Source organism: Staurois parvus, unplaced genomic scaffold (genome assembly GCF_062004578.1).
Source record: "Staurois parvus isolate SC_StPar_1 unplaced genomic scaffold, SC_StPar_1.0 ptg000730l, whole genome shotgun sequence".
Classification (NCBI taxonomy): Eukaryota; Metazoa; Chordata; class Amphibia; order Anura; family Ranidae; genus Staurois; species Staurois parvus.
The window spans coordinates 126,602-153,418 of NW_028318526.1; the positions used below are offsets into that span (position 1 = coordinate 126,602).

Sequence of the window (26,817 nt, forward strand, 5' to 3'; positions counted from 1 at the left end):
GCTGTTTTCACATTGACAGAACTGGCAGTAATACTGTTTTTACAACACTTTTTTGGGGTCTGTGGCAGCTCAGGCTGTAAAACCCCTACCTGTGCTCTTTGTCTGTAATGTATTTGGGCCCAAAATTGCTCATTGTTTTGCTGGTGGCCATTTTTCTAAGATTATAACCTTTAGTTTGGGGTTATTAGAGTACACTAGGCAGTTGTTGCTGACAATTTATTCTACAGCTGCCCTTTCCTTTCTCAAAACCTCACTGTATCCTTTATAAAAAAAACACTCTGCAGCCAATACATCGCACACCCTCTCCCTGGGTTACTAAAATTCAGGTTTTCAATCACACCACTCCAGTGAAGGCCACATGCAACAGCAGGCTAGTTCCTCAAGCACATATTGGGCCACCTCCAGCCAGTAGTACTTCCTTGACACACACCCAGTAGTGCATGGATATGATTGCTTGTAAGTGTTTTAGGCTCCATGCACACTAAATGTGCTGGTAATAGTGTTTTTTTGGTAGTGTTTAGGAGTGTTAGCATTTTAAAAACGTTTTACAGTACATGAAGGAGTAAAAAAAGCTATAAAAAAACTGTTTGGAGCATTTAGGAGCGTTTAGCGTTTTTTATGCTGGAAAAACATTCCCAAACTCTCCAAAACTATTTTTTTTCTGCTTCTAAATGTTGAAGCTTTAAAAACACTACTAGCCTAAAATAGTGAGCATGGACACATAGGATAACACTATTTAGCTTCTAGGAGCAGAAAAAAATGCTGATAACAGCTTCTAGGAGCAGAACAAAATGCTAGCGTGCATGTAGCCTTAGTTAGAGCCTGCCGTCCTTGCCACTATTTGCTTGACTAGAGCAAGAGCAACCTCATATAGAAAGAAAAAATAAATAAATAAAAATGTATATATATATATATATATATAAATAAACACGAAAATAACAAAAAATGAGAATCTGTAAATAATGTAATACATATATATAAAATAGAGTGAGGGCAGGTGGGAAAATTGTCTGGACAAGCATTTAGCTCCCACTACCATCAAAGGTCATGTTCATGGCCTTTCTGGATTCAGAGGTCTCCTATGCCTTAATGAAGAAGACCTCATTTGGTTCTATCTGCACTACAGAAAAGGCCTGTTTTTTAGCATTAGACATATTCCTATCTAGTCTCACCTACGAGGTAGTCCCCCCAAAATCCATACCAGACTCAAGCATGCAGCCTGGCAGGTCAAACCCCCCCTCCTGAACCATATCAGGCCACATGGCCTCAACATGTTGATGGGGACAAGGGCCTCTTCCCCACAACCCTGAGCTGTGGTTGTGGGGGTCTGTGGGTGGGGGGGCTTATCGGAATCTGAATGTCCCCCGCAGTAGATCCAACGTCAATCATGATGCCTGCTGCCACCCTAAAAAAGAAAAAAAAATAGCTCAGCTGGCTTGACAGTTCTTAAATATGTAAGGGGTGGGACATCATGTATGTGCCCTCACCCCCAGGTGACATCATTGACCCAGCATGCCCCAGTCTATGATGTCACACAGGGGCGGGGTCACATGGGTGATGTCACTGGGTGGCTCCACCCCTTACATATTTAAGAACTGTCAAGCCAGCAGAGCAGTCAGACATCTGGGAGCAGTCCACTTTGGGGGACATTCTTTTATTTTCCTTCTTTTAATAAAGGGCTTGTTAAAGACTGTCACCTGTCTTTTTTCACACTACACTTTTTTTTTTGTTGTGAATGGGTAGCGGTACCATGTATCCCATACTCATTCACATGGGGGGGATGGGATCTGGGGGCCCCCTTCAAGAATCTGATCAGCTCCCTGCCGGCAGACCCCCCACAACCACAGCCCAGGGTTGTGGGGAAGAGGCCCTTGTCCCCACCAACATGGGGGCAAGGTGCTTTGGGGGGCTGGGCCCCCCGCCTCAAAGGACCCCCCCCCCATGTTTAGGGTTTGTGGCCTGGTATGGTTCAGGAGGGGGGCACTTGCTCCCCCCCTTTCCTGACCAGCCGGGCTGCATACAATCTGTTGACATCTGTTTTTCATCCGTTCCAGGTTTTTTTGCGGAAGAAAAATAGGGTTTTCTTCCGTTCAAAAAAACGGATGTTAACAGATGCGGACATTACCGGATGTAAATGGATGATCATCCGTTTACATCTGCTAGTCCATAGAAATACATGGATGTCTGTTTTTCATCTGTAAACGGACAGATGAAAAACGGTCATATGGCACATCCATGTGAAAGAGGCCTTACAATATACAAAAAAAAAATTAAACAAAAAAGTATAATATAATTGTGTAAATAAAAAAATGTTTATTAATTGTTAATATCATCCAAAAAACAAAAGACCTCCAGTCATTACCAGTCAACATTTGCTGGCGAAAATTAGGAAGGATAAGAAGTGTAGCGCTACCCCTGAAGCAGCCGCTGTAATTTAACTGATTCTTTCCCAAACTAGTGCAGAGGCAGCCAGGCACACAACAACAGTTCATTCACTCCAGTTCATTAAACAGTCTAGGCAGGGTCTGTGCTACACTATTTTGTGCTCTAGGCATGATGAGCTGCTTGCGTCCCCTCCCCCCTTCAAAAGAAACAGTAGAAAATATTAAATTAACAAAACATGAAACTGCCAAATTTCTTTCCCCCCTAGCTCCTCCCACGGAGAAAGCCTGCCATTGACCAACATCATCCCTGCCCCCCATCTGGGAGAGCCTTCCACTACCCCCCCTGGTGATAGAGAGTAAGACACCCATCTTCACAGCTCCGGACATCCCCGAGAGTCAGGCTCTACATACACCATCAAGCAGCCCGCAGCCTCTCTCGGATCCCACCTGGTTCCCATGGCGCATGTGTCCCTTCTTCCATTCCTTCTTCTGGGGGAAGGTGCTGCCCCCCTGAAAAATGCCACCCTAGGCAAGTGCTTTGTTTGCCTTGTGGTAAATACGTTCCTGCTCTTAACAATTTCAATGCAAATGTGGGAGGGTTGGGATAGTATATCAAATACTACAAGCAGGTTGCCGCAGTGATTATAAGACATGACAACTTGAAGGGTCATACGTGCCTGTGACATACACAGTGGAAAACTGAGAAAGCAGTTTGGAGTCTCAGGAATCCTGTGTTAGGCAGCATACAAAAATAGTTATATTACTTAACTCTGCGGACACTCATTCTTTCAGTGCTCATACCTTCAAAGGGAAGCCACAATACAAAACAGTCATTCACAACCAGCTGAAAGCTTCTTCATGCTGAACAGCTGGACAGGAAATTGTTTTCCCATTATATTAAAAATAGAGAGTTCACACAAAGATGAAAGTGTGCGGTCTTCAAGTTCAAGAAATATGGTTACATCAAAAGTGCAAGGTAAAGCAAATATTGCACTGAAAAATCATTGAGAGCCAAAACACCTTTGTTAGATATAAACTACACCATAAGACATGTGTCCCTGCACCAGGGCAGTCTTAAAAGCATCATAGGTCCCTGGGCAATGTAATGCACTGGGGCCCTTACCAGCCTGCTCCAATTTACACACCTACTCTAAAGAATTAAATCATAAATAGTTCATAGAATTAAACATATATTTATTAGTACTTTTAATCAAATCAATTTTAAACAATATGAAAATGTGCCATAAATCAAAGACTAATACCGCCATCCCAGGACAGCTTAGTAAAACACGTGGCTCTCCCAGCAAATCTGGGACAGTTGACAAGTATGATGTAATGCAAAATTATCATGGGGCCCATGCATTAAGACAGCCCTGCACTGCACCTATATGAAGCCACTTCACATTCACTTTTTCTCATCTGTGAATAGGAAAAAGGGGAGGGTGTTTCTGCTTACAGAGAGAAGTTGAGACACCATCTACTGTTTGCTGGTTATTTCATCTTATCAACCTGGCAGTTATTTCATTTCCTGATCATGCTGTAAACAAACATTAAAACAGACTGGTGCCTTTCAAAAAAATCATACAACATATGGAATGGTGTGCAGTTTTACTAGTGCATGTTGTATTTCCAATTTAGATCTTGTTAAAGTGGAACTACACCCATGGATCTGTTTCCTAAAACAGTTACATTCAAGGCATGCCGTGAATGGTAACTGTCACAGTTGCTTGTGCTGTATAGTGAATTGTCAAGCCATCAAATAGCTGGTATCCTAACTGATTACATATGCAGTACCATGGCACCTACAGAGAAACAGAGGCTAAGATGGCAGCTTTGGCTGTAAAGGATAAGTGAAGGCTAGCATTTCACCTTGAGGTAGTCCTTAGGCAATAGTGGAAGATGTGTACAGATAGGCACCAATTTTAACAGCAAACAAAGGGAGTTTACTAACTATCATTCAAACTTCAGGGAGAGGACAGGAGGGAATTCAAAACACACATTACCAACCTGCAGGCCCAGAACCAAATGTATTCTTCAGTACAGTAAAAAGGGTCTTTAAGCTGAAACCAGCAAGCAGCCTGTATATTCTCACAAGCAGCAGCAATCTCCAATAGTAACAGTATCTTTTTTAACAGCAACAACCTTAGTGATACTCCCAATACTTTCCCATCGAGTTCCCCCTCCAAAGGACCTCAAGCAGTGGATTCTCCTCTGGTCCTCCATCCCAGGCATAACTTGTTCTTTCCTGTTGTCCGAGAGGCTCCCTGAGCCCAGGTCCTCAAGCATAAGGACCACGTTGAACAGGCAAGCTCCTACTGCTCTCAGGTCTCTGTACTAACCGATGCAAAGGTTGCCTTGTCACTCAGCACCTCGTCCTACACCCTACCCAGGCCAAAGCCCAGGCGGAAGAGAGAGAGCAAGCCCAATCCACTGAGTTTAGGAGAAAACCAAATCAACAAGCAAACTATAAATCATTCTGGGCTGACTACAACTCAGCATAATTAAATTTGGAAAGTAGCCCCTGTCTAGGACAGGGTGCTACACATATATAGTCATTGATGTTTTATTATTGTGCATTGTAACCCAGTGATTATTGCATATAGAGAGAGTAAATCCACAGCAATTAAAACTGACCTCCCATTTTTTACTTTTCTCTTAAGATGCTGACACTTGAAGCTTCAAACGATTCCTCAGCGTTGACTTCCAGAATGACCCCTATTGATCTTTTTCGCACCCCAGCTATGCGGAAAATTACCATCTTCCTCTCTATGGCTTGGTGATGAATGTATTCTTATTATATAAAAAGATATTCCATGATAACAATAAGCATGCAAAAAATCAAATGACCTCTTCAGAATTAAAATTTTGGTAGCTGCTAGAGAGTAACCACCTGACAGTTTCTTATATCTCTCAGGGTATATATCTCAGATTAAGATATATACACTTGGGTACCTGATTTTGTACACCTGCTATCACCATTATGATGGGGTCCCCCTCCCCCATTCGATTTGTATTTACTTTATATTATGGGGGTGTGGTAACATGCAAAGGTGTGTGGGAACACTGAAAACTTCAAGGTGGACGGGAACAGATTTAGGAATTATCACAAAGAGATCTTGATGTTGGAGTGTCTGAGAAATATAAGCCTTCACATTCAAAGAGAATTTGTGCTTTGCACATGCAGGGGAACTGACTGACCAATCAGCCCTCATGCAGTGGGGTTTATGAGCAGTCATGTGGAGTAAGTCACATGTCCTCCATATCCATAAGTAACAGATATTTTCTTTAGCTCCCAGCACTGAAGAGGAGTGGAGTGAGCACCAAGAAGGGATGGGCCATAGTAAGCCTATGGGTGACATAACCATTCAGGCATTCAATCCATTATCGAGCACTCTCTTCTCCCTGTTGCAGCCGCTGCTGGTTGACACATGAGAGATCACGTGATCACACTACAGTGGCCTGAAACTAGGTAAGCATACAGATCTTTCTTCCACAGGTTACTTGGTATAGGTGTTAGAAGGGTGGAAGAAACAGTTTTAAGATTAGTTAGATACATTCCAGACTTGCACTCTAAAGTGACTCAGTCATTAGTATAAATATGAAAAACGAAGTTCCCTTGAGGTAAGTTCCTGGTTACCTCTCTCAATACCAGTGCTACCGATCTGCCCTGTGTTGCAGAGATACAGCTGCTTGAAGAATATTCAGAATCTGATACTTCCAGGAGTGTTGGATTCCTGGTCCCCCTCTACTTTCTGTGGTTTGTCTCACCAGTCGATATATCATTACAAAACATAGTGGTGACACAGAGGTTGAGCGCAGTGGGAGACCAAGGGGTGTCAGATCCTGAAGATTCTTCAGCAGTGGTATCTCTGCAATATAAATTGGCATAGATGATGGGAAGAGTGTGGGAAGTATGATTCTTCTTCCTTGCTGGTTGCATTGTATTTATTCCAATCATCAAGTTGTTTTCAAGCAAACCTGTTACTTTGCTTTGAATGAGCTAAGCACTGGTTTGCTTTGTCTATAAATGTTAACATGTTACTGGTAGGTACAGCCTTGGTGATCAATAATTGTTTAGCTATTCTGAGCATTTTTTAACCCTTAAAATTATTTTTTTGGGGTTAAATAAAACGAGTTTATAATATGTGTGGGATTATTGAGTAATTTGTGTTTTTTTAGTAATATATTAAACAATGCAAAAAAAAATAATCCTAGTCAAAATTTATAAACATTATAACTTGGATAAAAAAACAACAAGAAACAAATGCGTGACCATAAAAAAATATTCCCAAGAAAACCAATAATTCCAATAGAGCAATAAAAAGATGCATGTATGGCCGCCATGAAGAGACTTTTTTTGTATGATGCTAAAAGAGAACGTTCTGTTAACAGTGTCTTGGAAATTCGCTTTAACGAATTTCTCCTTACCGTGAGTACTCGCAGTTGGATGCGCAGAAATCCCCCATAAAGCTGTGCGAATCTCGCTTACCATGACTGCAGCCAAACTACACGATTCCTGCCCATCCAAATACTTTGGTTCTGTTGAATTTGTGGGTGATTGGAGCTCCGTTACCCTAGAATGATCACACGACACTCTAAGGCTGGTTGCAATCCACATAAGGGCCGGCTTTAGGCTCAGCTCTCTGTTTTATTAAGAATACACACATGCCCCCCACATGAATAAAGTCAATCCCTCCCACCGAACAATACAATGGGGATTGCCTATACAGAGGATGTACATTCCAATTGGAGCATAGCCTTTGCTATTATCTATCACTGGTCCTCCCCCATGAGTCTTCTGAGGTCAGCAGACTTCCTCCCCTTCCCCCCTATGAGCCATCTGAGGTCATATTTCCTGTCCTACTAGCTTCTATTGGTATGCAAAATTCTCTGCACAAGCATCTCCCTAAAAATATCAGTCTGTACCTGGATGGGCCCGATACGATCTTTATTAAAACACATCCATCCCAGATACAGTTCAGATTAGTAATGGGTTGTAAGATATGCACAAGCCTACACGTGGAGTTCACACCGCTTGCGCCTTGCGTTATGAAGCCCACGTGGTACCATGCTGCTGATATGTGGATACAGGCCCACGGTCTACTGACAGCAGCATTCGCATGGAATGCCGTGGTGGTATACACGCCGGTCTATAAGCGCAGATCTGCCATCTCATCCATTACCAAGCTGAGTACTGTAATACATACATTGTACATGCGCATGGCCCAATTGCAGCCTTCAGAGCTTTAATTAAGCCACACGAGAGACATATGAATAACACGAATATATGACACATTTAAAGTTCGACCAACAATACAAAATTTCCATGACATTCCCTCCTGTTTTATCATATTCTCCTCGTGTCCCTTCTTGATCTTCTTCAGCTTGATGGGTGTAGTCTCAAACTTCAAAGAGTTCCTGTAGTTGTCCCTGAGAATAAAGCTCCACGGGGTACCTGAAACAACAAGACCCGACGCAGACTCGACGCAAACAGGCTTGATTGAAGCGATGATCCTCAAGAGCGTTGGAACCTTCACTACAGGAAGGCTCTTGCAAAAACCACAAACAGACTTGTGGTATGAATAAAGCTTGTGATCCCACGGTGGTCTGGGGAGATCCAGCAATAGATTCTCAAATTGCCCCTGCAGACGGGGCCACACAAGGCTGGTCTCGACCCAGACAGTTTTCCAAATCGCAGACACAAACAATGATGAGGCTTGAAGCTTGCTTGAAGGTCTTGGAGAATGTGGTCTTCAGAGAGATAAATTAGAGGGAAGCCAGGACGTAATCTGTAGAGAAGGTGGTTGGTTGGTGAGGTCTTCCCCCGATCAGTGGTTGGAGTGGGATCCCCGGAGCGGGCATGGAGATGTGGTCGTCTGCCCGAGCTTGGCTTACACGGTCGATGAGGCAACAGGAACATCTCACCGCGGCATATAAAAGGCAGATGAAAAAGAGAAGCATCAGGATATACACTCCCACTTCCTTCAACCAAGATCCGATGGAGAACAGGAAATCTCCCAATCCTCCCAAACCCTTGAACGGATTCCAACCCTCACTAGCTATAGCTCTAGCTTTTCCCTGTAGTTCACTAACTTTGTCCATATGGGCCTGGACCTTGTCATCGGTGTCTTCTATCCAAGTACAACAATCCTCTCCGATGAACTCACAGAACCCCCCTTTGGCGGCTAAAAGATAATCAAGGGCCATCTTCTCCTGAAGCACTAAAATTCCCATCTGCCGTTGTTCTTGGGCAATTTCTCTGACAGCCTCTACGGTCTCGTTAAACATACTATCCACGATGACAGAAAATTTGTTCAGGCGCTTCATAAGTTCTATTCCCCATCCTGTCCATGAGGGGAACCAAGCCCATGCCTGGTCGCCCTCAGAGAACAGTTCCCTGCGAACTCTCCCTGCCATCCTTACCTTCTTGTGGACCATCAACTCTTCATGGTCCATCACTACATAGGATGCGGGGACTAGCTTTATGAGGGCACACGAACCTTTCGCGTTCTGGGGGAATGTTCTATAGGCTGCCGAACCACACAGAAAATAGTATGGACCTGTCAGAGCAGAGCAGGAAGAGTTCCTCGTTCGGCCTCTGGCACTGAGCAACAGTTGCACAGACTGGGGGATTGCTCCCTCAGTCTGCACATCACATCCGTCCTTCCAACACACGTGGTCTGGTCGGTCAGTGTGGTTACTCAGAAGGGAAGTCTGGTTAGTGAGATTGACAGTTATACCTCCCTCACAGGTGGTAGTCCCAACAAACTTGTTACCTGTGCCAAAGCTGATGTTAAAGCACACCTGAGGGCTGCCTAGCTGTCCAGTTACCCATAATGGACTGGTGAGGGCCCTACAGGAGCTAGAGCTAATATTGGTGCTGAAACTGATGTTACCTGCTAAAAATGTGTCATTAAGTTCTACCGATAAATGTCTACGTGGGGGCTGACCAGGGGTCCCTTGCTTTTTCATGCCGACGCGGATGTCATATAGGGCATGAACAGCGGCCATTGCGGACATGTGATGACTGGGTGGGGGCTTAGAGCATACCCAACAGTTGGTTTTGTTGGCGGTTCTGGCTAAACGCAGGTGCATTTTAAATAAAAGCTTGGGGTATCTGCCGTCTTTTCCTCCGTTCACACACATGTATGACATACAAACAAAAAGAAAAAGGAAAATGACACCCCTCATTCTCTGGTGTAGCTGAGAAGCTTCTTGCAGTGGCTTGCGTGCACCCAGTTGTCTCGTCCCTCGAGCTTGAGTGAGGTAGGTGTCGTCAGCTGGACTTGGTATGGTCCGGTGAACCGTGGCTCGAGTCCGGTTCTTTGATGTTTCTTTAGGACGACCCAATCACCTGGCTCAATAGAAAGAACACCTGTTATTGTATTTGGATCGGGGAGCGATTCGCGAACCCGATGGTGTATCTTCTGCAGCTCCCGTTGCAGAGATTGCACATAACCTGTAAGCTGTGAATGCAAAGACAACAACTGTTGAGGAAAGTACAACCCTGTTTTGGGAGGTCCCCCAAACAACACCTCGTAGGGTGACAGCCCATGTGGTTGCCGAGGGGCATTCCGGATGGAATAGGGGGCAATGGGGAGACACTCAGGCCAAGGTTTTTGGGTATCGGAAGACGTTCAACCTTACCGCTACTCTCGGGGTGATATGGGGTGTGTCGCCGCTGACTCCAGTTCCACCAAAGAAATGCAGTCGTGTCCTTTGGAAGAGAGATTAGTAGTGGACAAAGAAGACATGTTAGCAGAAGAGGTGTTAGTATTGTTAGTCGTGTTGCAAAATTCAGCACTGTCATTGCTGTCCTCCCCCCCCTTCTCATCTTCCGACACAGGAAGAAGAGAAGCTGGGTTAAGAATAGTGCATCGTTTGATAGTGAGGTTAGTAGGGGTTAGGAGGGCTTTCCCCTGAGAGGGGTACCTTGCCTTGGATGTCCTGTTTTCGCAGGACCGTTCTTGTTGCACCGGTGTCAGTGAGGCAAGGGAGGGGATATTTTAATTCCTCTAGAAAAAGATGGATCTGGGCCGACACCGATTTGTCAACTTCCTATGAGAATTCATAGGAGTTACTTACCATGGTGGTCATAGGGGCGGAGGACTCATCAGGAATGAACTGCCACCGACCTTTAGGTAATTGGGGACAGCTCCTCCTCATGTGCCCCGTTTGGTGGCACTGGAAGCACCTGGGTGGGGGCCTATCCTTCCTGTGACCCAGATCCCTTGGTTTTTCGTGTGGGGTCTGGGACATAAGAACTTTGGCCTTGTCTTGTTTTCTTCTATCCATTTCCCTCTCTATTGCCGCAAGAGTGGAAAGGATAGCAGGGATAGACATCTCATTATATTCGGGTCGGGCCAGAACCAGCCTTTCCCGAATTTTAGCATCGATGCCTTCCAAAAATTTGGCCCGCAACAGAATGTGCGTCGCGGTCACCTTTACCCCTTCAGTTGGAGCATCAGGTCCAACTTCCAGATCCGCATCCAGTGCCGTCTGCTTGAGACGGCGCCAGAAGCAGGCGCTTTCCTCATTAGGACCCTGGGTGAGCTTCATCATGTCCGTAGTAGAGGTAGCACCATACATTTCTGGAAGCTTTGCCTTTAGCTGTGTACAGAACTCTTTGCCCCCTGAAGTCATCTCCTCATGCGTGGTTATAGAGCACCCTGCAATCACTGCACTGGCCACTTCCATGCCCACCTTTGCCCGTAGGATCTGTGCACAATCTGACCCGCTCATACCATAGCTGAACTGGTTTTGTCCAAACATTCGAGCAAATCCTCTCGGATTGACTCGATAGTCCGGGAGCTCAGCCAGAATAGTGCGGATCTCTGCCGGGGTGAAGGGGACATGCCAAACTACCCGTTCCCCTAAAGTCCGTTCCCCCTGTGCATTGGGAGGACCTTCAAATTGCTGCACCCTGACTGGATAGGCCTCGGTCCGGGAAGAGTGCAAGGGCTGGCCCAGCATCATCGGTGGGCTTAGATTAACCACCTCGCTTACTGCACCTTCAGGTTTGAGGTCCCTCAGATCAGGGTATAGCTGGGGGGCAGGGGTCTGATCAGTGGTTCGTAGCGCTTTGATGCAATCCGCCCTGTTTTTTAACCGGGTATCTATTCCCCTTGATTCACAGATAGTCTGCAAATCGGTTGTTGAGTAGGCTTCATAGTTGGAAACAGAAGGAGCTGGGGTGAAGCAGGGAGAAGGGAGAGGTAGAGGCAGAGGCTGAGGCATAGAGACAGAAGACACAGAAGGTATGTCAAGAGTGACGTCACTAACAGAAGAGACAGGTGCAGTTATACTTATCTCAGCCACTGTTGGTTGTTGGGGGACCCCAGCAGACCCTGATCCTGCCTGCCTTAGTAGAGTCAGCCCTGAAAGAGCTTCCTCCACCTCTGACACTGGATCCTCCTGTTTTATTCCCTCTGGAGGCCAGGTATACATCACCTGGTTCTTCCGGACAGACACCAGTTTATGTATGCCCTGCCTCCCTAATCGGATTGACCTGTGAAGCCATAGCTGTGCGATCTCTAGTTCTGACGCCTGCATCCGTGGTCCAAATTCAGAGATGAATTTTTCCCACCTCCATGCGTCAAATGTACCTTCCCGGGGAATTTCCCATCTGGTACCCTTCGACCATTTATTCCACCTTTTGACGGGTTCTGTAGACTTCCCCCCCAAACTCACCTTCATCAGTTGTGCAGCTGTCCTTACCCTGAAGAGGGCTGGTTCCCCCTCTCTCTTCATGGACTGACTACTGCCCATCGTGACTAGTCACTGGTATATATCCCGCGTCCGGGTACCTGTTTACCCCCTGGAGCACTCGGTGGGATCCTACCGAGAGGCCTGATTCCACCACTTTCCCAGCACAGCGTAATTTATGTGATACTTATCAATCACCCGAAGCGCATCAAGTGGCGGTCAGACTGAGAGCACACCTCCCACTCCCACAGCGCAATTTGTGTGATCCTGACCACCCGAAGTGTTTGTGGTAACCAGGACTTCCCTGGACCGCCCACTCACACAGCGTAATTTATGTGGTTCTCATCACCCACTGTGTTTGGCAGGCCACACCGCACAATGATGAAAGTGGCTTTTCTCTCCCTGCACACAGTAGCTAACACAAGTCAAAACAAAAAGAGGGGTTCTTGGATGTTACTTAGGGGTCACTGGTTGGGCAGAAACCTACTAACTGACCTTTAGGAAATTTGTGTAAAGAAAAAACTTTCCTAATACACACAGAAAAACCCTTTTTCAACCTGAAAAACTGTTAAAAAGGACAAAGTGGATCCTTATGAAAAACACGGGACGTTTCACAGTAAAACAATTACACAGAGGTAAACCGAAAAACTGCGCCAAAAGTAACCTTGTTGCTGACTCAAAAATCACTCCTATCAGCACCGCTAAACGATCCACGTTATACACGCAATCTTTACTGCAACCACCTAGAACCGTTTACACAAAAAGTCTGCTGGACGTGAAACACGCGACACAGCAGCTTAAAACAAACCCGCTTTACAATAAGGAACTACTTTTAACAGGAAAAACACAAGAAAAACATAATCACTATACAAGAAATCTATGTGCAAAAACCCAGACTACACCGCGCTCATTAAATGTGGAACACGTGAAGGGAAAACTCGCTTAATACACTTTAAATTGGCTGGCAATACGCAAATTTAAAGCTAAAAGCAAACAAATGAAACTGTAAAAAATTTGGATTAAAAACACAATATGGGTCAAATGCATATAGGAAACTTCATGCACATTGCATAGAGATTACTGCACATTTGGTAGCCAACAAAATGGCCACCAAACAAAAGGAGTCCATGTGGTTTAGTCAAGAAAATGACCCCCCACAGAGAAACACATGGTAGACTCTAGCCTCAAAATTGCCTCTTACATAAAACAGACTTTTAGACAGAACATACACTGGACAATTACACAACAATATGAAGTACACATACAACACAATTTGGGCACAATCACAGAACGGACATAAAACACCAACATATCACACTAACATGCACATGTAACAGAAAGGACCCCCTGCTGCATGCTTGCTGGGAGCAGTAGTACCACAAAACATTGTACAGACCACATAACACAGATCTTACAACAGTTAACAATTAACCTAAGCCTTTCAGCACTGTAATAATTACCTCACGTGGAGGGGGGTAAAGCAATCACCACAGTACCTACAGCCCACAAATACTTACCTAACACTATGCAACAACTTTTACCCACTAAAACATATACCCGTTTAATTTTTGGTTGGAAGATTTTTAAACTTGACCAAATCCAGCCAACCAAAACCCACCCCTCTGCTGCTCTCCGCAGAGACAAACCCTCGTCTTTCACCCACAAATCAAGAGTTTAGGACAAAAAACGAGGTCCTTGTTAAGCGGTATTTCTTGTTAGCTAACAGAGAGCGAAATCAGCCACACGAACACGCAAAAAGCGATCCTCTTAATGGCAGAGAGACCTGAAATGTGCCGGCATACTTTTTGCTAGTTCATGATGGCCATTCCCCCCTCGTTCTAGGTTAGCTACGCAAGAATACGCGTTAGTATCCACCAGGCTCGCCAAACTGTCTTGGAAATTCGCTTTAACGAATTTCTCCTTACCGTGAGTACTCGCAGTTGGATGCGCAGAAATCCCCCATAAAGCTGTGCGAATCTCGCTTACCATGACTGCAGCCAAACTACACGATTCCTGCCCATCCAAATACTTTGGTTCTGTTGAATTTGTGGGTGATTGGAGCTCCGTTACCCTAGAATGATCACACGACACTCTAAGGCTGGTTGCAATCCACATAAGGGCCGGCTTTAGGCTCAGCTCTCTGTTTTATTAAGAATACACACATGCCCCCCACATGAATAAAGTCAATCCCTCCCACCGAACAATACAATGGGGATTGCCTATACAGAGGATGTACATTCCAATTGGAGCATAGCCTTTGCTATTATCTATCACTGGTCCTCCCCCATGAGTCTTCTGAGGTCAGCAGACTTCCTCCCCTTCCCCCCTATGAGCCATCTGAGGTCATATTTCCTGTCCTACTAGCTTCTATTGGTATGCAAAATTCTCTGCACAAGCATCTCCCTAAAAATATCAGTCTGTACCTGGATGGGCCCGATACGATCTTTATTAAAACACATCCATCCCAGATACAGTTCAGATTAGTAATGGGTTGTAAGATATGCACAAGCCTACACGTGGAGTTCACACCGCTTGCGCCTTGCGTTATGAAGCCCACGTGGTACCATGCTGCTGATATGTGGATACAGGCCCACGGTCTACTGACAGCAGCATTCGCATGGAATGCCGTGGTGGTATACACGCCGGTCTATAAGCGCAGATCTGCCATCTCATCCATTACCAAGCTGAGTACTGTAATACATACATTGTACATGCGCATGGCCCAATTGCAGCCTTCAGAGCTTTAATTAAGCCACACGAGAGACATATGAATAACACGAATATATGACACATTTAAAGTTCGACCAACAATACAAAATTTCCATGACAACAGTCTCACAAGTACATTATGTTGTGTCTGTATGTCTAAATAATGACAAACAGGATACAAGTGACACAGTTAGCAGAAAGATTATCCCCTAAAGCAAAGTAGCATTCAGCACTGCTATACCACCCCCTAGTGGTAAAGCATTGTGCAACATGATGTCTACATAAACATAACATTGTCAACCAAATACCACTGTGGTGGAAACCAATTATAAAGTATTACTAAGATGGTACATGGTACCTTAGGATTACCACAAATATTTCCTGGTAACTCCACCATATGCTTCCAAGGCTGTTCAAAAATAGTCTTATTTTTACACACATGGTGGACCTGCCTCATTGTTCATAGCTTTTGGACTACTTTTGTACGAAATCCCACGTATCTTTTTTCAACAGACAATTCCCTTGAACCTATATAAGGCACTCCCTAATCTGAAATCACTGACTATTCCCAAACACCAGTATACAATTCTGACCCACTGGACACTTATTAATGAGATGGCAAAGTTGCAAGGCACAATGACAAAATTCTAAAAGGCCTTGGATCTGTGGGTCACCTATTTTTTACCTGCAGACTTTGACTGCCATGTTCTGCATGTTTTCTTTATCATTACTGCACTGCCTCGCCACTAAAAGCTTCCTAAAGCCAGATCCCACTTCCCACACCCACCTCTCCCCTCTTTACTTCTCCAGATTCTCTTTTTCTTAGAACCTCTCTATGGTCTACTATTCTTCCTTCTTCAGTAACTAGTATTCCAAGCAGGGCTTTTTTTCTCAGAGAATAGGTGCAGGAACTCCACCATGCCCTCCCTTCACACCAAACCGCATTAATTAGTGGGTGTGGCCAAACTGCAGGCGGAGAGTGCAGAGTTCAGGCGTGCACTACACACAGTGCAGAGTACAGGAGTGCACTATGTACAAAGTGCAGGGTTCAGGAGTATGCTGCGTAGAAAGTTCAGGGTTCAGGAGTGCGCTATGCACAGTGCGCAGGATTCAATGTAGTGCTTCGTGCAGAGTGCAAAATTCAGGGTGCGCTATGTACAGAGTTCAGGAGTGTGCTACATACAGAGTGCAGGGATCAGGAATTCACTACGTAAAGAATGCAAGGTTCATGCAGGGCTGGTGTCTCCACTAGGAAAACTAGCAACAGCCCAGGGGCGGACTGACAACTCATGGGGCCCACAGGGAATAGGGGATCATGGGGCCCCTGTGTCTTTGCCCAAACTCAAAAAAGCCTATGAAAAAGGTACCAGGGGCATCTCATGGGGCCCCCTACTGACCCCGGGCCCTCGGGCAGTGCCCAGGTTTCCAAATGGTCAGTCCGCCCCTGCAACAGCCTAGGGTGCACTGCCACCTAAAGGCACCTGGCCGCAGCACAGTCCGGCGCTTTCTTTGTGTGAGACGCCGCCACTTCAAGATGATCCTTTAGCTGAGGGGAGGGACAGCAGAGGGGAGGAAGAAAGGACAGAGGAAGATGCCGGATGTCTGGGGCCAGTGTAGCAGCTGAGCTTCCGCTCCTTCCAGTGTTCCTCCCAGACTCAGTCCCTTACCGCAAACCAGCTGGCGGCTGCTGATCACTGTGGCGTTCCAGCCCTTCTCTTCCCATTCATCAGCAGAGGCAGAGTTGCGCCTGCAGAGGAGGGTAATGTCTGACTCTGACGTCTCGTGTCTGCATGAGTGTAACCAGGCCGGCCATCCATCACATGTGCAATGTGCCAGTGAGTGATGACATCATCACGATCCCACAGCCTGTTCTTCTAGTGCCTGCTGGGCCTGCTGATCTGTGTCAGTGTTGGTGGTGGTGTGTTGTGTCGGATCTGTCACTGTGTGGGATCGCTCAGTTCAGGTGTTCTGTGTATGTGCTGGGCTGGGCTACCTGTTGTCACAGCATTGTATCTACCCCCATTGCCTAGGGAATTCCAGGATGGTATCGGTCAGAGTGTGGATCCATCATCCTCCACTCACTGCTACTGTCACCCTGCCACTGCCAGCCACAGATACAATCCATCCATGACACTGATTTTGTCTTATTATTGGTGCTGGTGGCATCTTATGGCACTTATTTTTGCAAATTAAAAGAAATTTAGCAGTTTCATGTTTTGCTGATTTAATATTTTCTGCTTCTTGTAAAAAAATTATTTTTTTATATTTTGCTTGGAGAGGGGAGTGAAAGTAGCTGGTCTTGCCTAGGGCACAAAATAGTTTAGCACTGGCCCTGGATTCAGGGGTTCACTATGTACAGGGTGCAAGGGTACACCACAAACAGCTGAGTTCAGCTCTCATTCACAGGCCCTTAACTCTCCATTCTCCATCCACATCTCATTTTCACCCCTTCTCAGCTATGGCCTCTGCACCATTCCCACCATCCCCCAACTTTGCACACCCAGGCTTCTGTGTTTACAAGTAATCAGAGGGTGAGAACCAGAGGTGGTGGAAATGAGTCCTACCAAATTCCTGTTGGAAAAAAAGCCCCGATTCCAAGACAGTAAGGGCTCGTTCACACTAGGCCCCTATAGCGTTTGGCAAGCGTTGGTCCGGTGTTTGCGGAGCGTTTTTAACGCTCGGCAAACGCTCCGCAAACGCCGCATGCGCGGTTTAGCCGTGGTTGCTAGGCGTTTGCCGAGCGTTAATAACGCCCCACAAACGCCTATAATGCATTTGAGTGGTGTTACCGCTCCGCAAACACCCCGCAACCGCGTCGCAACCGCACCGCAAACGCCGGCCGGGCGTTTGCGGAGCGGCACCATAGACGAGAATAGGAGGCTTCAAAGCCTCCTGACTCGACCAGAGGCGTCCGTTTTGCCACGACGCGACGCAAACGCTCCTGTTAGAACAGCACCATGTGCTGTAATGTGCAGAATTGGCAGAGGCGTTTGGGAAGCGGTAAAAACGCTTCCCAAACGCCTCTCTGCCGCCTGCACACAAGGCTAGTGTGAACGTAGCCTAAGACACTCTTTGTTTGTTACAAAAGTCAGTATAACTTATACAGTTGTGTTCAAAATAATAGCAGTGTATTGAAAAAAGTGAAAAAAGCTCAAAATCCTTCTAGTAGCTTTTATTTCCATACACACAAATGCATTGGAAACACTACACATTCTATTCCAAATCAAAACATTAAGAAAAATATATCAAATTTGTGTTGTTCCTCTAAAAAAATTGAAGAAAAGTGAATATTAGACTGTTCAAAAAAATAGCAGTGTTTGTATTCTTCTTTACAAACTCAAACATTCACTATATAAACTGAAAAATGTTTGAAGATTTTGCTTTCCTTTGAATCACTTAATTAATATTTAGTTGTATAACTACTGTTTCTGAGAACTGCTGTACATCTTTGTTGCATGGAGTTAACCAACTTCTGGCACCTGTGAACAGGTATTCCATCCCAGGATGATTGGACTACATTCCACAGTTCTTCTCTATTTCTTGGTTTTGCCTCAGAAACTGCATTTTTGATGTCACCCCACAAGTTTTCTATTGGATTAAGATCCGTGGATTGGGCTGGCCACTCCATAACGTCAATCTTGTTGGTCTGGAACCAAGATGTTGCACGTTTACTGGTGTGTTTGTTGGTCGTTGTCTTGTTGGAACACCCATTTCAAGGGCATTTCCTCTTCAGCATAAGGCAGCATGACCTCTTCAAGTATTCTGATGTATTCAAACTGATCCATGATCCCAGGTATGCGATAAATAGGCCCAACACCGTAGTATGAGAAACATCCTCATATCATGATGCTTGCGCAACCATGCTTCACTGTCTTCACAGTGTACTGTGGCTTGAATTCAGTGTTTGGGGGTCGTCTGACAAACTGTCTCCGGCCACTAGAACCAAAAAGAACAATCTTACTTTCATCAGTCCACAAAATGTTGCGCCATTTCTCTTTAGGCCAGTCAATGTGCTCTTTGGCAAATTGTAACCTCTTCAGCACATTTTCAACAGTGGGACTTTGCGGGGGCTTCTTGCAGATAGCTTGGCTTCACATGGGTGTCTTCTAATTGTAACAGTACTCACAGGTAACTTTACACCTTCTTTGATCTTCCTGAAGCTGATTGTTGGCTGAGTCCTTGCCATTTTGGCTATTCTTCTATCCATTCGAATGGTAGTTTTTCGCTTTCTTCCACGTCTTTCAGGTTTTGGTTGCCATTTTAAAGCATTTGCGATCATTTAGCTGAGCAGCCTATCATTTTCTGCACTTCTTTATATGTTTTCCCCTCTCCAATCAACTTTTTAATCAAGGTACGCTGTGCTTCTGAACAATGTTTGGAACGACCCATTTTCCTCAGAATTTCAGAGAGAAATGCACTGTAACCAGCATGTACAACATTTGCTGCCTTCCTTCCTTAAATAAGGGCAATAATTGACACCTGTTTTCAAAGAATGAATGACCTCACTAATAGAAATCCACACTGCTATTATTTTGAACATGCCCCTTTCAATTAGTGATTCAATTACACAGAATCAGCAGCATGCATGTCATGACTGTTGGGTCTGTTGGATTTCTATTACTCTAATACACCTGCTAGTAAATTATTTATGTGTAGAAATATCATTTCTACCAAAAACAGTGATTGATCAGGTTAGTGATGTCTGACTGCTATTATTTTGAACACAACTGTATATATAGAGAGATATTTTCTCAAATGTACTGTCCATATAATTTTTTTTTTACTTTTGTATACATAGCATTGAGTCCTAAGTACACTTAAAACTCTTTAATAAAAAGTATTGAGTATTTTCTTCTGTTAATTTGAATCTATACCTTTAACTCTCTTGCCTGCAACTCTACCTTCATCCAGTGCTAGAGCCTCCTGAAGTAATTTTTTTGGAGAAAGTCAACACTTGCACTGGCGTGGGTATGTGCCGATGTGAAATCACTTGGGTGACAACACTTAGACCAAAGCTTCCCACTGTCCCTCTTTTAGAAAGATTTTGCCTTGTATGGAAGCAAATCTCTCTGACCACCTTTTCCCCTTACTTATCCCTATTTTAGGTCTGATTTATAGACCTTTATAAAAATGTCTTACTGTATTAACTACCAGGAATGTTATACTGCACTAAACCTCCAATTTCACATTTACATTATTGCAATTGTTCTTTTAAAAGGTCAATTTAAAGTAACAGTAGTGGTTAAAAAAAACACTTATGGGTTTAACAATCCCATTTTGCTTACTAATTCTTCGTGGTTAGCATAACTGAGGTTATGACAGGGGTGTGTTATTTGCCTACATACACTAAACTAAAAGGAGTCCCTCTTTCGCTTGGATGGTATTACTTAGGAACACTGGGTGGCAGAAGAATGAGATGCATTTTCCCAAAACCTAAAGGTAGGGGTATTTCTCTGGGCCTCACTGGTGCTTGAGCAGTGGTGGAACATTAGTAAATATGTTTTGCTAAATGCTTACAGTGCATCATCTAAAGTGAATCTGTTACTTTGCCTAGCATAGGCACAGTACAGGTTCAATTTTCAGCTGAATTCCAAGTAGATATTAAAATAATCAATGAATGTAGTTATGTATTCAATGAAAAAGCATTAAAATTATTTTATAAAGCAAGTAGTATATGTACCTGAATTTGTAGTTATGAACTAATTGTGATCCTCTGCAAAGCAGAACTGGGAAAAGAACGTGCAAGATTAGATGCAGAGCTAGCATCATGGGAAAATATTAGACCTAGAAATCATGGGTATTCCCTCTCACTTTTGCATATACCAGCATCTTCTTTTGCATTCTATATAGTATAAAACAAGTTAACAATCCAACAACCCCTTCATAATGCCCATGCAGGTTTGGCGACCTAAGAATTCAAGTGTGCACATCTTACCTATAAAGCCTCTGAAAGGTAGGTGAGTGGACTAACTCTTTATGGGTAACAAGTCAATTATGGAATCTGACTGGTAGCAATGAATATGTATAACTTGCATAATATTAAACATTCTTTCAAAGTGGAACTCCAGCTTTACAGAGTAAAGGTCACACACCAATGACATATCTTTCTTTCATCAAGCTTTATTCCAATAAACAATGCATACTGATAGTTCCCACCTTGAGAATGCCCCATCAGATGGGTTCACCCTCTCTGGCTTAATTGTAGTGAACAATTTTACAAAACTGTTGTTGCCATATGCTGTAATTCAACATCCTCTAGAACTGGCTGGAGCATATAACACCATGGGGCTGATTTACTAAAGGCAAGTACAAGTACCATTGCTTCAGAGCTTAGTCAACAAGGGTTAGCTCAGGGGACTTACATAATCCAATCATGTGCAAGCAAAAATGCTGTTTTTTTAAACATTTTTCGTGCATGTGATAGGGTATTCTCTTGCAAAGCAAAGTTTTACCTCATTTACTAATCTCTGGAGCAACTGCACTTGCAAATTGCACAGTCTATTTGCCTTTAGCAAATCAACCACCAAGTTTATTTTTTTTTTAGAGAAACCTGAAATTTTCCTATGGAGGGCAAAGCAACAGTCTTTATTGCCCTCATCCAGTGTAGCATATATCTTTCATTCATTCCCCTGCACTATGTTCAGCTTTTTGAAACAAGGAAAACAAGGTTCTGGTTGGAACCTGCATAGGGTTAAGCCAAATCCTCAAACACATTGAAGTTTACCTGTTGATTTGCTCTGCATGAGCAAAGCACAGGTTTGCTTTCAGGTTTAGTGCCAGAGAAATCCAAAAAGCCAACAAAGATGCATTAAAAAATGTCATTTGTCACTGCTCAAAAAAATTAAAGAAACACTTTGAAAATACATCAGATCTCAATGGGGAAAAATATCATGCTGGATATCTATACTGATATGGACTGGGTAATGTGTTAGAAACGTAAGGATGCCCCATCATCTGATGGAAATGAAAATTATCAACCCACAGAGGACTGAATTCAAAGACACCCCAAAAATTTAAGTGAAAACATGATGCAGCAGGCTAGTCCATTTTGCTGAATTTTCATTGCAGCAACTCAAAATGGTACACAGTAGTTTATCTGGCCCCCACGTGCTTGTATGCATGCCTGACAACCTGGCGGCATCGGATGGACCGAAACATGATATCCCAGAGGTGTTCTGGTTTTAGGTCAGGCCAGCATGGGGGCCATTCAATGGTATCAATTCCTTCATCCTCCAGGAACTGCCTGCATATTCTCGCCACATGAGGCCGGGCATTGTCATGCACCAGGAGGAACCCAGTACCCACTGCACCAGTATAGAGTCTGACAATGGGTCCAAGGATTTCATCCCAATACCTAATGGCAGTCAGGGTGTTATTGTCTAACCTGTAGAGGTCTGTGTGACCCTCCATATGCTTCCCCAGACCATCACTGACCCACCACCAAAACGGTCATGCTGAATGATGTTATAGGCAGCATAACATTCTCCACGGCTTCTACAGACCCTTTCACATCTGTCACATTTGCTCAGGGTGAACCTACTCTCATCTGTGAAAAGCACAGGTGGACTTGCCATTTACAGTGGCGGACTTGCCATTTCTGGTGTTCAATGGCAAATGCCTATCGAGCTCTATGGTGCTGGGCAGTGAGCACAGGGCCCACTAGAGAACATTGGGCTCTCAGGTCATTCTCATGAAGTCTGTTTCTGATTGTTTGGTCAGAGATATTCACACCAGTGCCCTGCTGGAGGTCATTTTGTAGGGTTCTGGTAGTGCTCATCCTTTTCCTCCTTGCACAAAGGAGCAGATACCAGTCCTGCTGATGAGTTAAGGATCTTCTACGGCCCTGTCCAGCTCTCCTAGAGTAACTGCCTGTTTCCTGGAATATTCTCCATGCTGTTATAACTGTGCTGGGAGACACAGCAAACCTTCTGGCAATGACACATATTGATGTGCCATTCTGGAGGAGTTGGACTGCCTGTGCAACCTCTGTAGGGTCCAGGTATCGCCTCATGCTACCAGTAGTGACACTGACCCTAGCCAAATGCAAACCTAGTGAAAAAATGTCAGAAAAGATGAGTAGGGAAGAAAATGTCAGTGGCCTCCACCTGTTAAATCATTCCTGTTTTGGGGGTTGTCTCATTATTGTCCATCTAGTGCACCTGTTGTTAATTTCATTAATACCAAAGCAGCTGAAACTCATTAACAACCCCCTCTGCTACTTAACTGACCAGATCAATATCCCAGGAGTTTAATTGACTTGATGCTAAACTCTGATTAAAAAGTGTTCCTTTTAATTTTTTTGAGCAGTGTACTTTGTCCTGATTGGGAAAAGTACTGATCTTCTTTAAATTAAACTTTTCTTAAAGAAACATAGAGGCTGACATTGCTGATGCTGGTTGCTTGGCTGTTATGCTAACCACCTGTTTCAGTACTTCCTATTTCACTGACCTAGGAAAAGTTTGCAGATCAGGAAACCGTGTTTCTCTCTGGATGGGTTCCCTATAAGGCTATGACCATACAGACACTGGCTACAGAAGAAACTCCTGTTACCAATGTAGGTCAATAGACCTGGGTGATTTACTAAGGCTCAAAGGTTGCATGTTTTTTGGTTTCATGCATCATTTCAACACCAGTGGTGGTGGGCTCAATGGGTGTTATAAACATGTGCTCCGCTCATACAACAGGTTTACATAGCAAAAATGTTAAGTGCTTAGATCAGTTTATAAGCAGCACATGATAAGGTACACGTGGGCAGGGCAAGCTACCAAACAATACAAATATATTCCTAATTTCCCTTGGAATACCCAAGGATATAAATTGATCCAAGTAGTTGCCATTTTTGCTGTGTTAGATTTGGTACAGATCAAAAACATGCTGGGGGGGGCTTCAGCTTCCATAAGTGTTGCTGGGTTTCTGTATGGCTGTACCTTTAAAGTGGATAGGCTACCTCCAAGGAATACTTGCTTTCAATTTTTTTCTTGCTGTGCACTTTATGTGGCCTATGTTGAGAGCTCAGATAGATTTTTAGCTTAAATGTTGAAACCTTTGAACAAACTTTCTCCTTAACCTGTGGTATTTACTTTTCTTTCACATCAGGTTCTCCAATAGTTTCTGCTTCTTTGCTCTGGCAATGGATATTCAGAAGTTTGGCCTCAGTGTTTATCTTGTACAGGTGGTTTTTGGATCCGTGGAGCTACCATTTAGAGTCTTGAGTACAGTTCTGGCTGCCTACATTGGCAGGCGAATTTCAGTCGCTGGTTTCCTCATTCTGTCTGGAATCCTTATACTATGCAGTCTGGCAGTTCCTGAAGGTAAGTTTAGGAAAAAACCCTATATTCAATGACTATCATTCTCCCCTAAAAACATAAGTCAACGAAATAAAGAATGATCAATAATAGGAATTAAGCTACATAAGGTCATTGTTGACTATCTGTTAGAAAACCAAAATTTCCACATTTCTGGGGACTCTATTGGTGAGATATCTGCACTTGGGTTCATAAGTTTGTACACCTGTTGTGACCATTACAAGGAGGTCCCACTCTAGCTGTTGGATTTTTTTTTATATTATTGATGAGAATGCAACAGAAGGTGCTGGAATACACAAAGGTAGGTGGAAGAACCCCTAATAAGGCAGATAGATCTTTCCATTAGAGACATATAATAAACCAAAGCCAACCAGGCACCACCAATGTATAAGTAAAATATCACTTTTGGGTGGACTAGTCGTTTAAACAAACCCAAAGACTGACTTTATTTGAACTCTTTTGTTTAAAATAAATCATATAATCTGAATAGAAGAAGGCCTGTGGATTTGGTATATCTGGATTTCTCCAAATCATTTGATAGAGTACTGATACAGCATTTCGATAGTGTATGTATCTGGATAGAAAACTGGTTACAGGAGCACATCCAGAGGGCAGTGATGAATAGCATATCTTCTGAATGGTCTTGAGTTATAAGTGGGGAACCCCAAGCCTCTGTCCTAGGACCAATTCTATTTCACTTGTTCATAAATGATATTAAGGTTGGAATAAATAGTACAATCTCAGTGTTTGCTGATGATACAAAGCAATAACTTCACAACAGGCTAGAGCAGCTTTACAAGAAAACCTAGATCAATTAAAGGGCTGGTTAACTACATGGTAAATGAGGTTTATTATTGAGAAATGTAAAGTAATGCGCTTGGGGGCTAAAAATATGGATGCAAGTTACTTGCAAGGGAGAGAACTTCTGGAGAAATCAAAGATGGAAAATGATTTGGGGGTCATAGTAGATCACAGGGTCAGCAACAGCATTCAGCACCAAGCTGCAGCATGCAAGGCTAGCAAACTATTAGCATGCCTTGAAAAAGGGTATTTACTCAAGAGATAAGACTGAAATTTTACCACTCTACAAAACTCTGATTCAGTCACATCTTGAGTATGCCATCCAATTCTGGTCACCAATTCTCAGGAAGGATGTGCTGGAACTGGAGACAGTCCAGAGAAGGGCAACAAAGCTGATAAGGGGACTGGAGGAGCTCAGTTATAAGGAACAACTACAGACATTAAACTAATTCTGCCTAGAGAAGAGACACTTAAGCGATGATATGATAACAATATACAAACAGGGGCGGACTAACCATTTGGAAACTCGGGCAGTGCCTGAGGGCCCGGGTCAGTAGGAGGCCCCATGAGATGCCTCTGGTACCTTTTTCATAGGCTTTTTTGAGTTTGATCCCCTATTGCCTGGGGGCCCCATGAGTTGTCAGTCCGCCCCTGTATACAAATATATAAATGATGATTCTAGCATAGGGAGTAAACTATGCAATCTTTGGTCTCTTAAGAATACATGCCACCACTCAATGAAGTTGGAGGTGAAGTGGTTTAAGTTGACATTATGGTTCTCTACTGTTATAGCAGGAAGCATGGGTAACTCCCTTCCACAGTTGGTGGTGTCAGTGGGGAGTGTTGATAATTTCAAAAAACTTTTAGATGGACTTCTTAGTGAACTCACTATACAGGGATATGGGAAATGATAGTGACATAAACACACACACATACACACGTTGAACTGGATGGACTGGTTTCTTTATTTAACCTTAACAACTATGTAACTATGTAAATAATATAATTCCTACAAAAAAATTTATGTAATGTTTTACCATCTCCTTACGAGTTTAGTCTGTCACAAGTTATGATTTTTTTTCAACTGACAAAATACTAAATGTCTTCTTTGCAAACATATGAATCATACTCTTTACATTTTTTTTCTGAATTGCCATCACCCTGATCATGCAATTGGCTGACTACTTTTCTCAAAAATTTGCACATAGCTTGAGATCAGATTTCAGGCATCCCCTGTAAGAACAGCTTTGGTGAAATGCTTTTTTATTAAGTGCCTGCACATTTAAAGGGATGTCAGAGCTGTAGCTCATTACAACATTAAGGCTGATCTTCTGATTAAAGTGATGGCAGACCACTTCACTTAACAGGCAATTTCAGATGCTAGAACAGTATAGTTGACAGTTTCCCCTTTGAGAAAGATGATCATAAAGAAGTACATCTTATATGGGACTTTGAATATATCTCCAATGGTATAACACACAACAGTAGTATAAAAAGGTTCATTTTATTACATCATATAGATAACATACAAATGAAAAATGTTTAAAACATCAACATGAGATGGCTTACAATACCCAAAGGTACATTTATCAGCCAACTAACAGTGATATGTATAGGTTGGTCATGAGAACATGATGTAAAGGTCGTAGCGTTTCGCGGGATCCCCCAATTCATCAGGACCTGGGATCTCAAATACAAACAAGATGAAATTATTTACATAAAATACATATATTAAATCACATACAATAGACATGCAAAAACTACATGAGAAATAGGTTATCATCAAATATACTATACCCACTTAGGAAAGAAAAGGGAGGGGGCGGGAGAAAGAGAAGAAGAAAAAATACAAATAAAACAAAAACACACACAGACAACAAACTATGCTGACCATATTTTAAGACTAAATTAAC

At 43.5% G+C, this 26,817-nt stretch overlaps 1 protein-coding gene across 1 annotated transcript in view; it reads left to right on the forward strand.

Annotated features, from left to right (window-relative positions):
• LOC149445295 (solute carrier family 22 member 6-like) overlaps positions 1–26,817 on the forward strand; it is a 97,132-nt gene that overhangs the window by 49,081 nt on the left and 21,234 nt on the right. The window contains exons 6-7 of the mRNA XM_089653956.1: positions 5,045–5,160; positions 23,895–24,109. Coding sequence (XP_089510082.1) covers positions 5,045–5,160; positions 23,895–24,109 — 331 coding nt within the window. The remainder of the gene's footprint in view (positions 1–5,044; positions 5,161–23,894; positions 24,110–26,817) is intronic.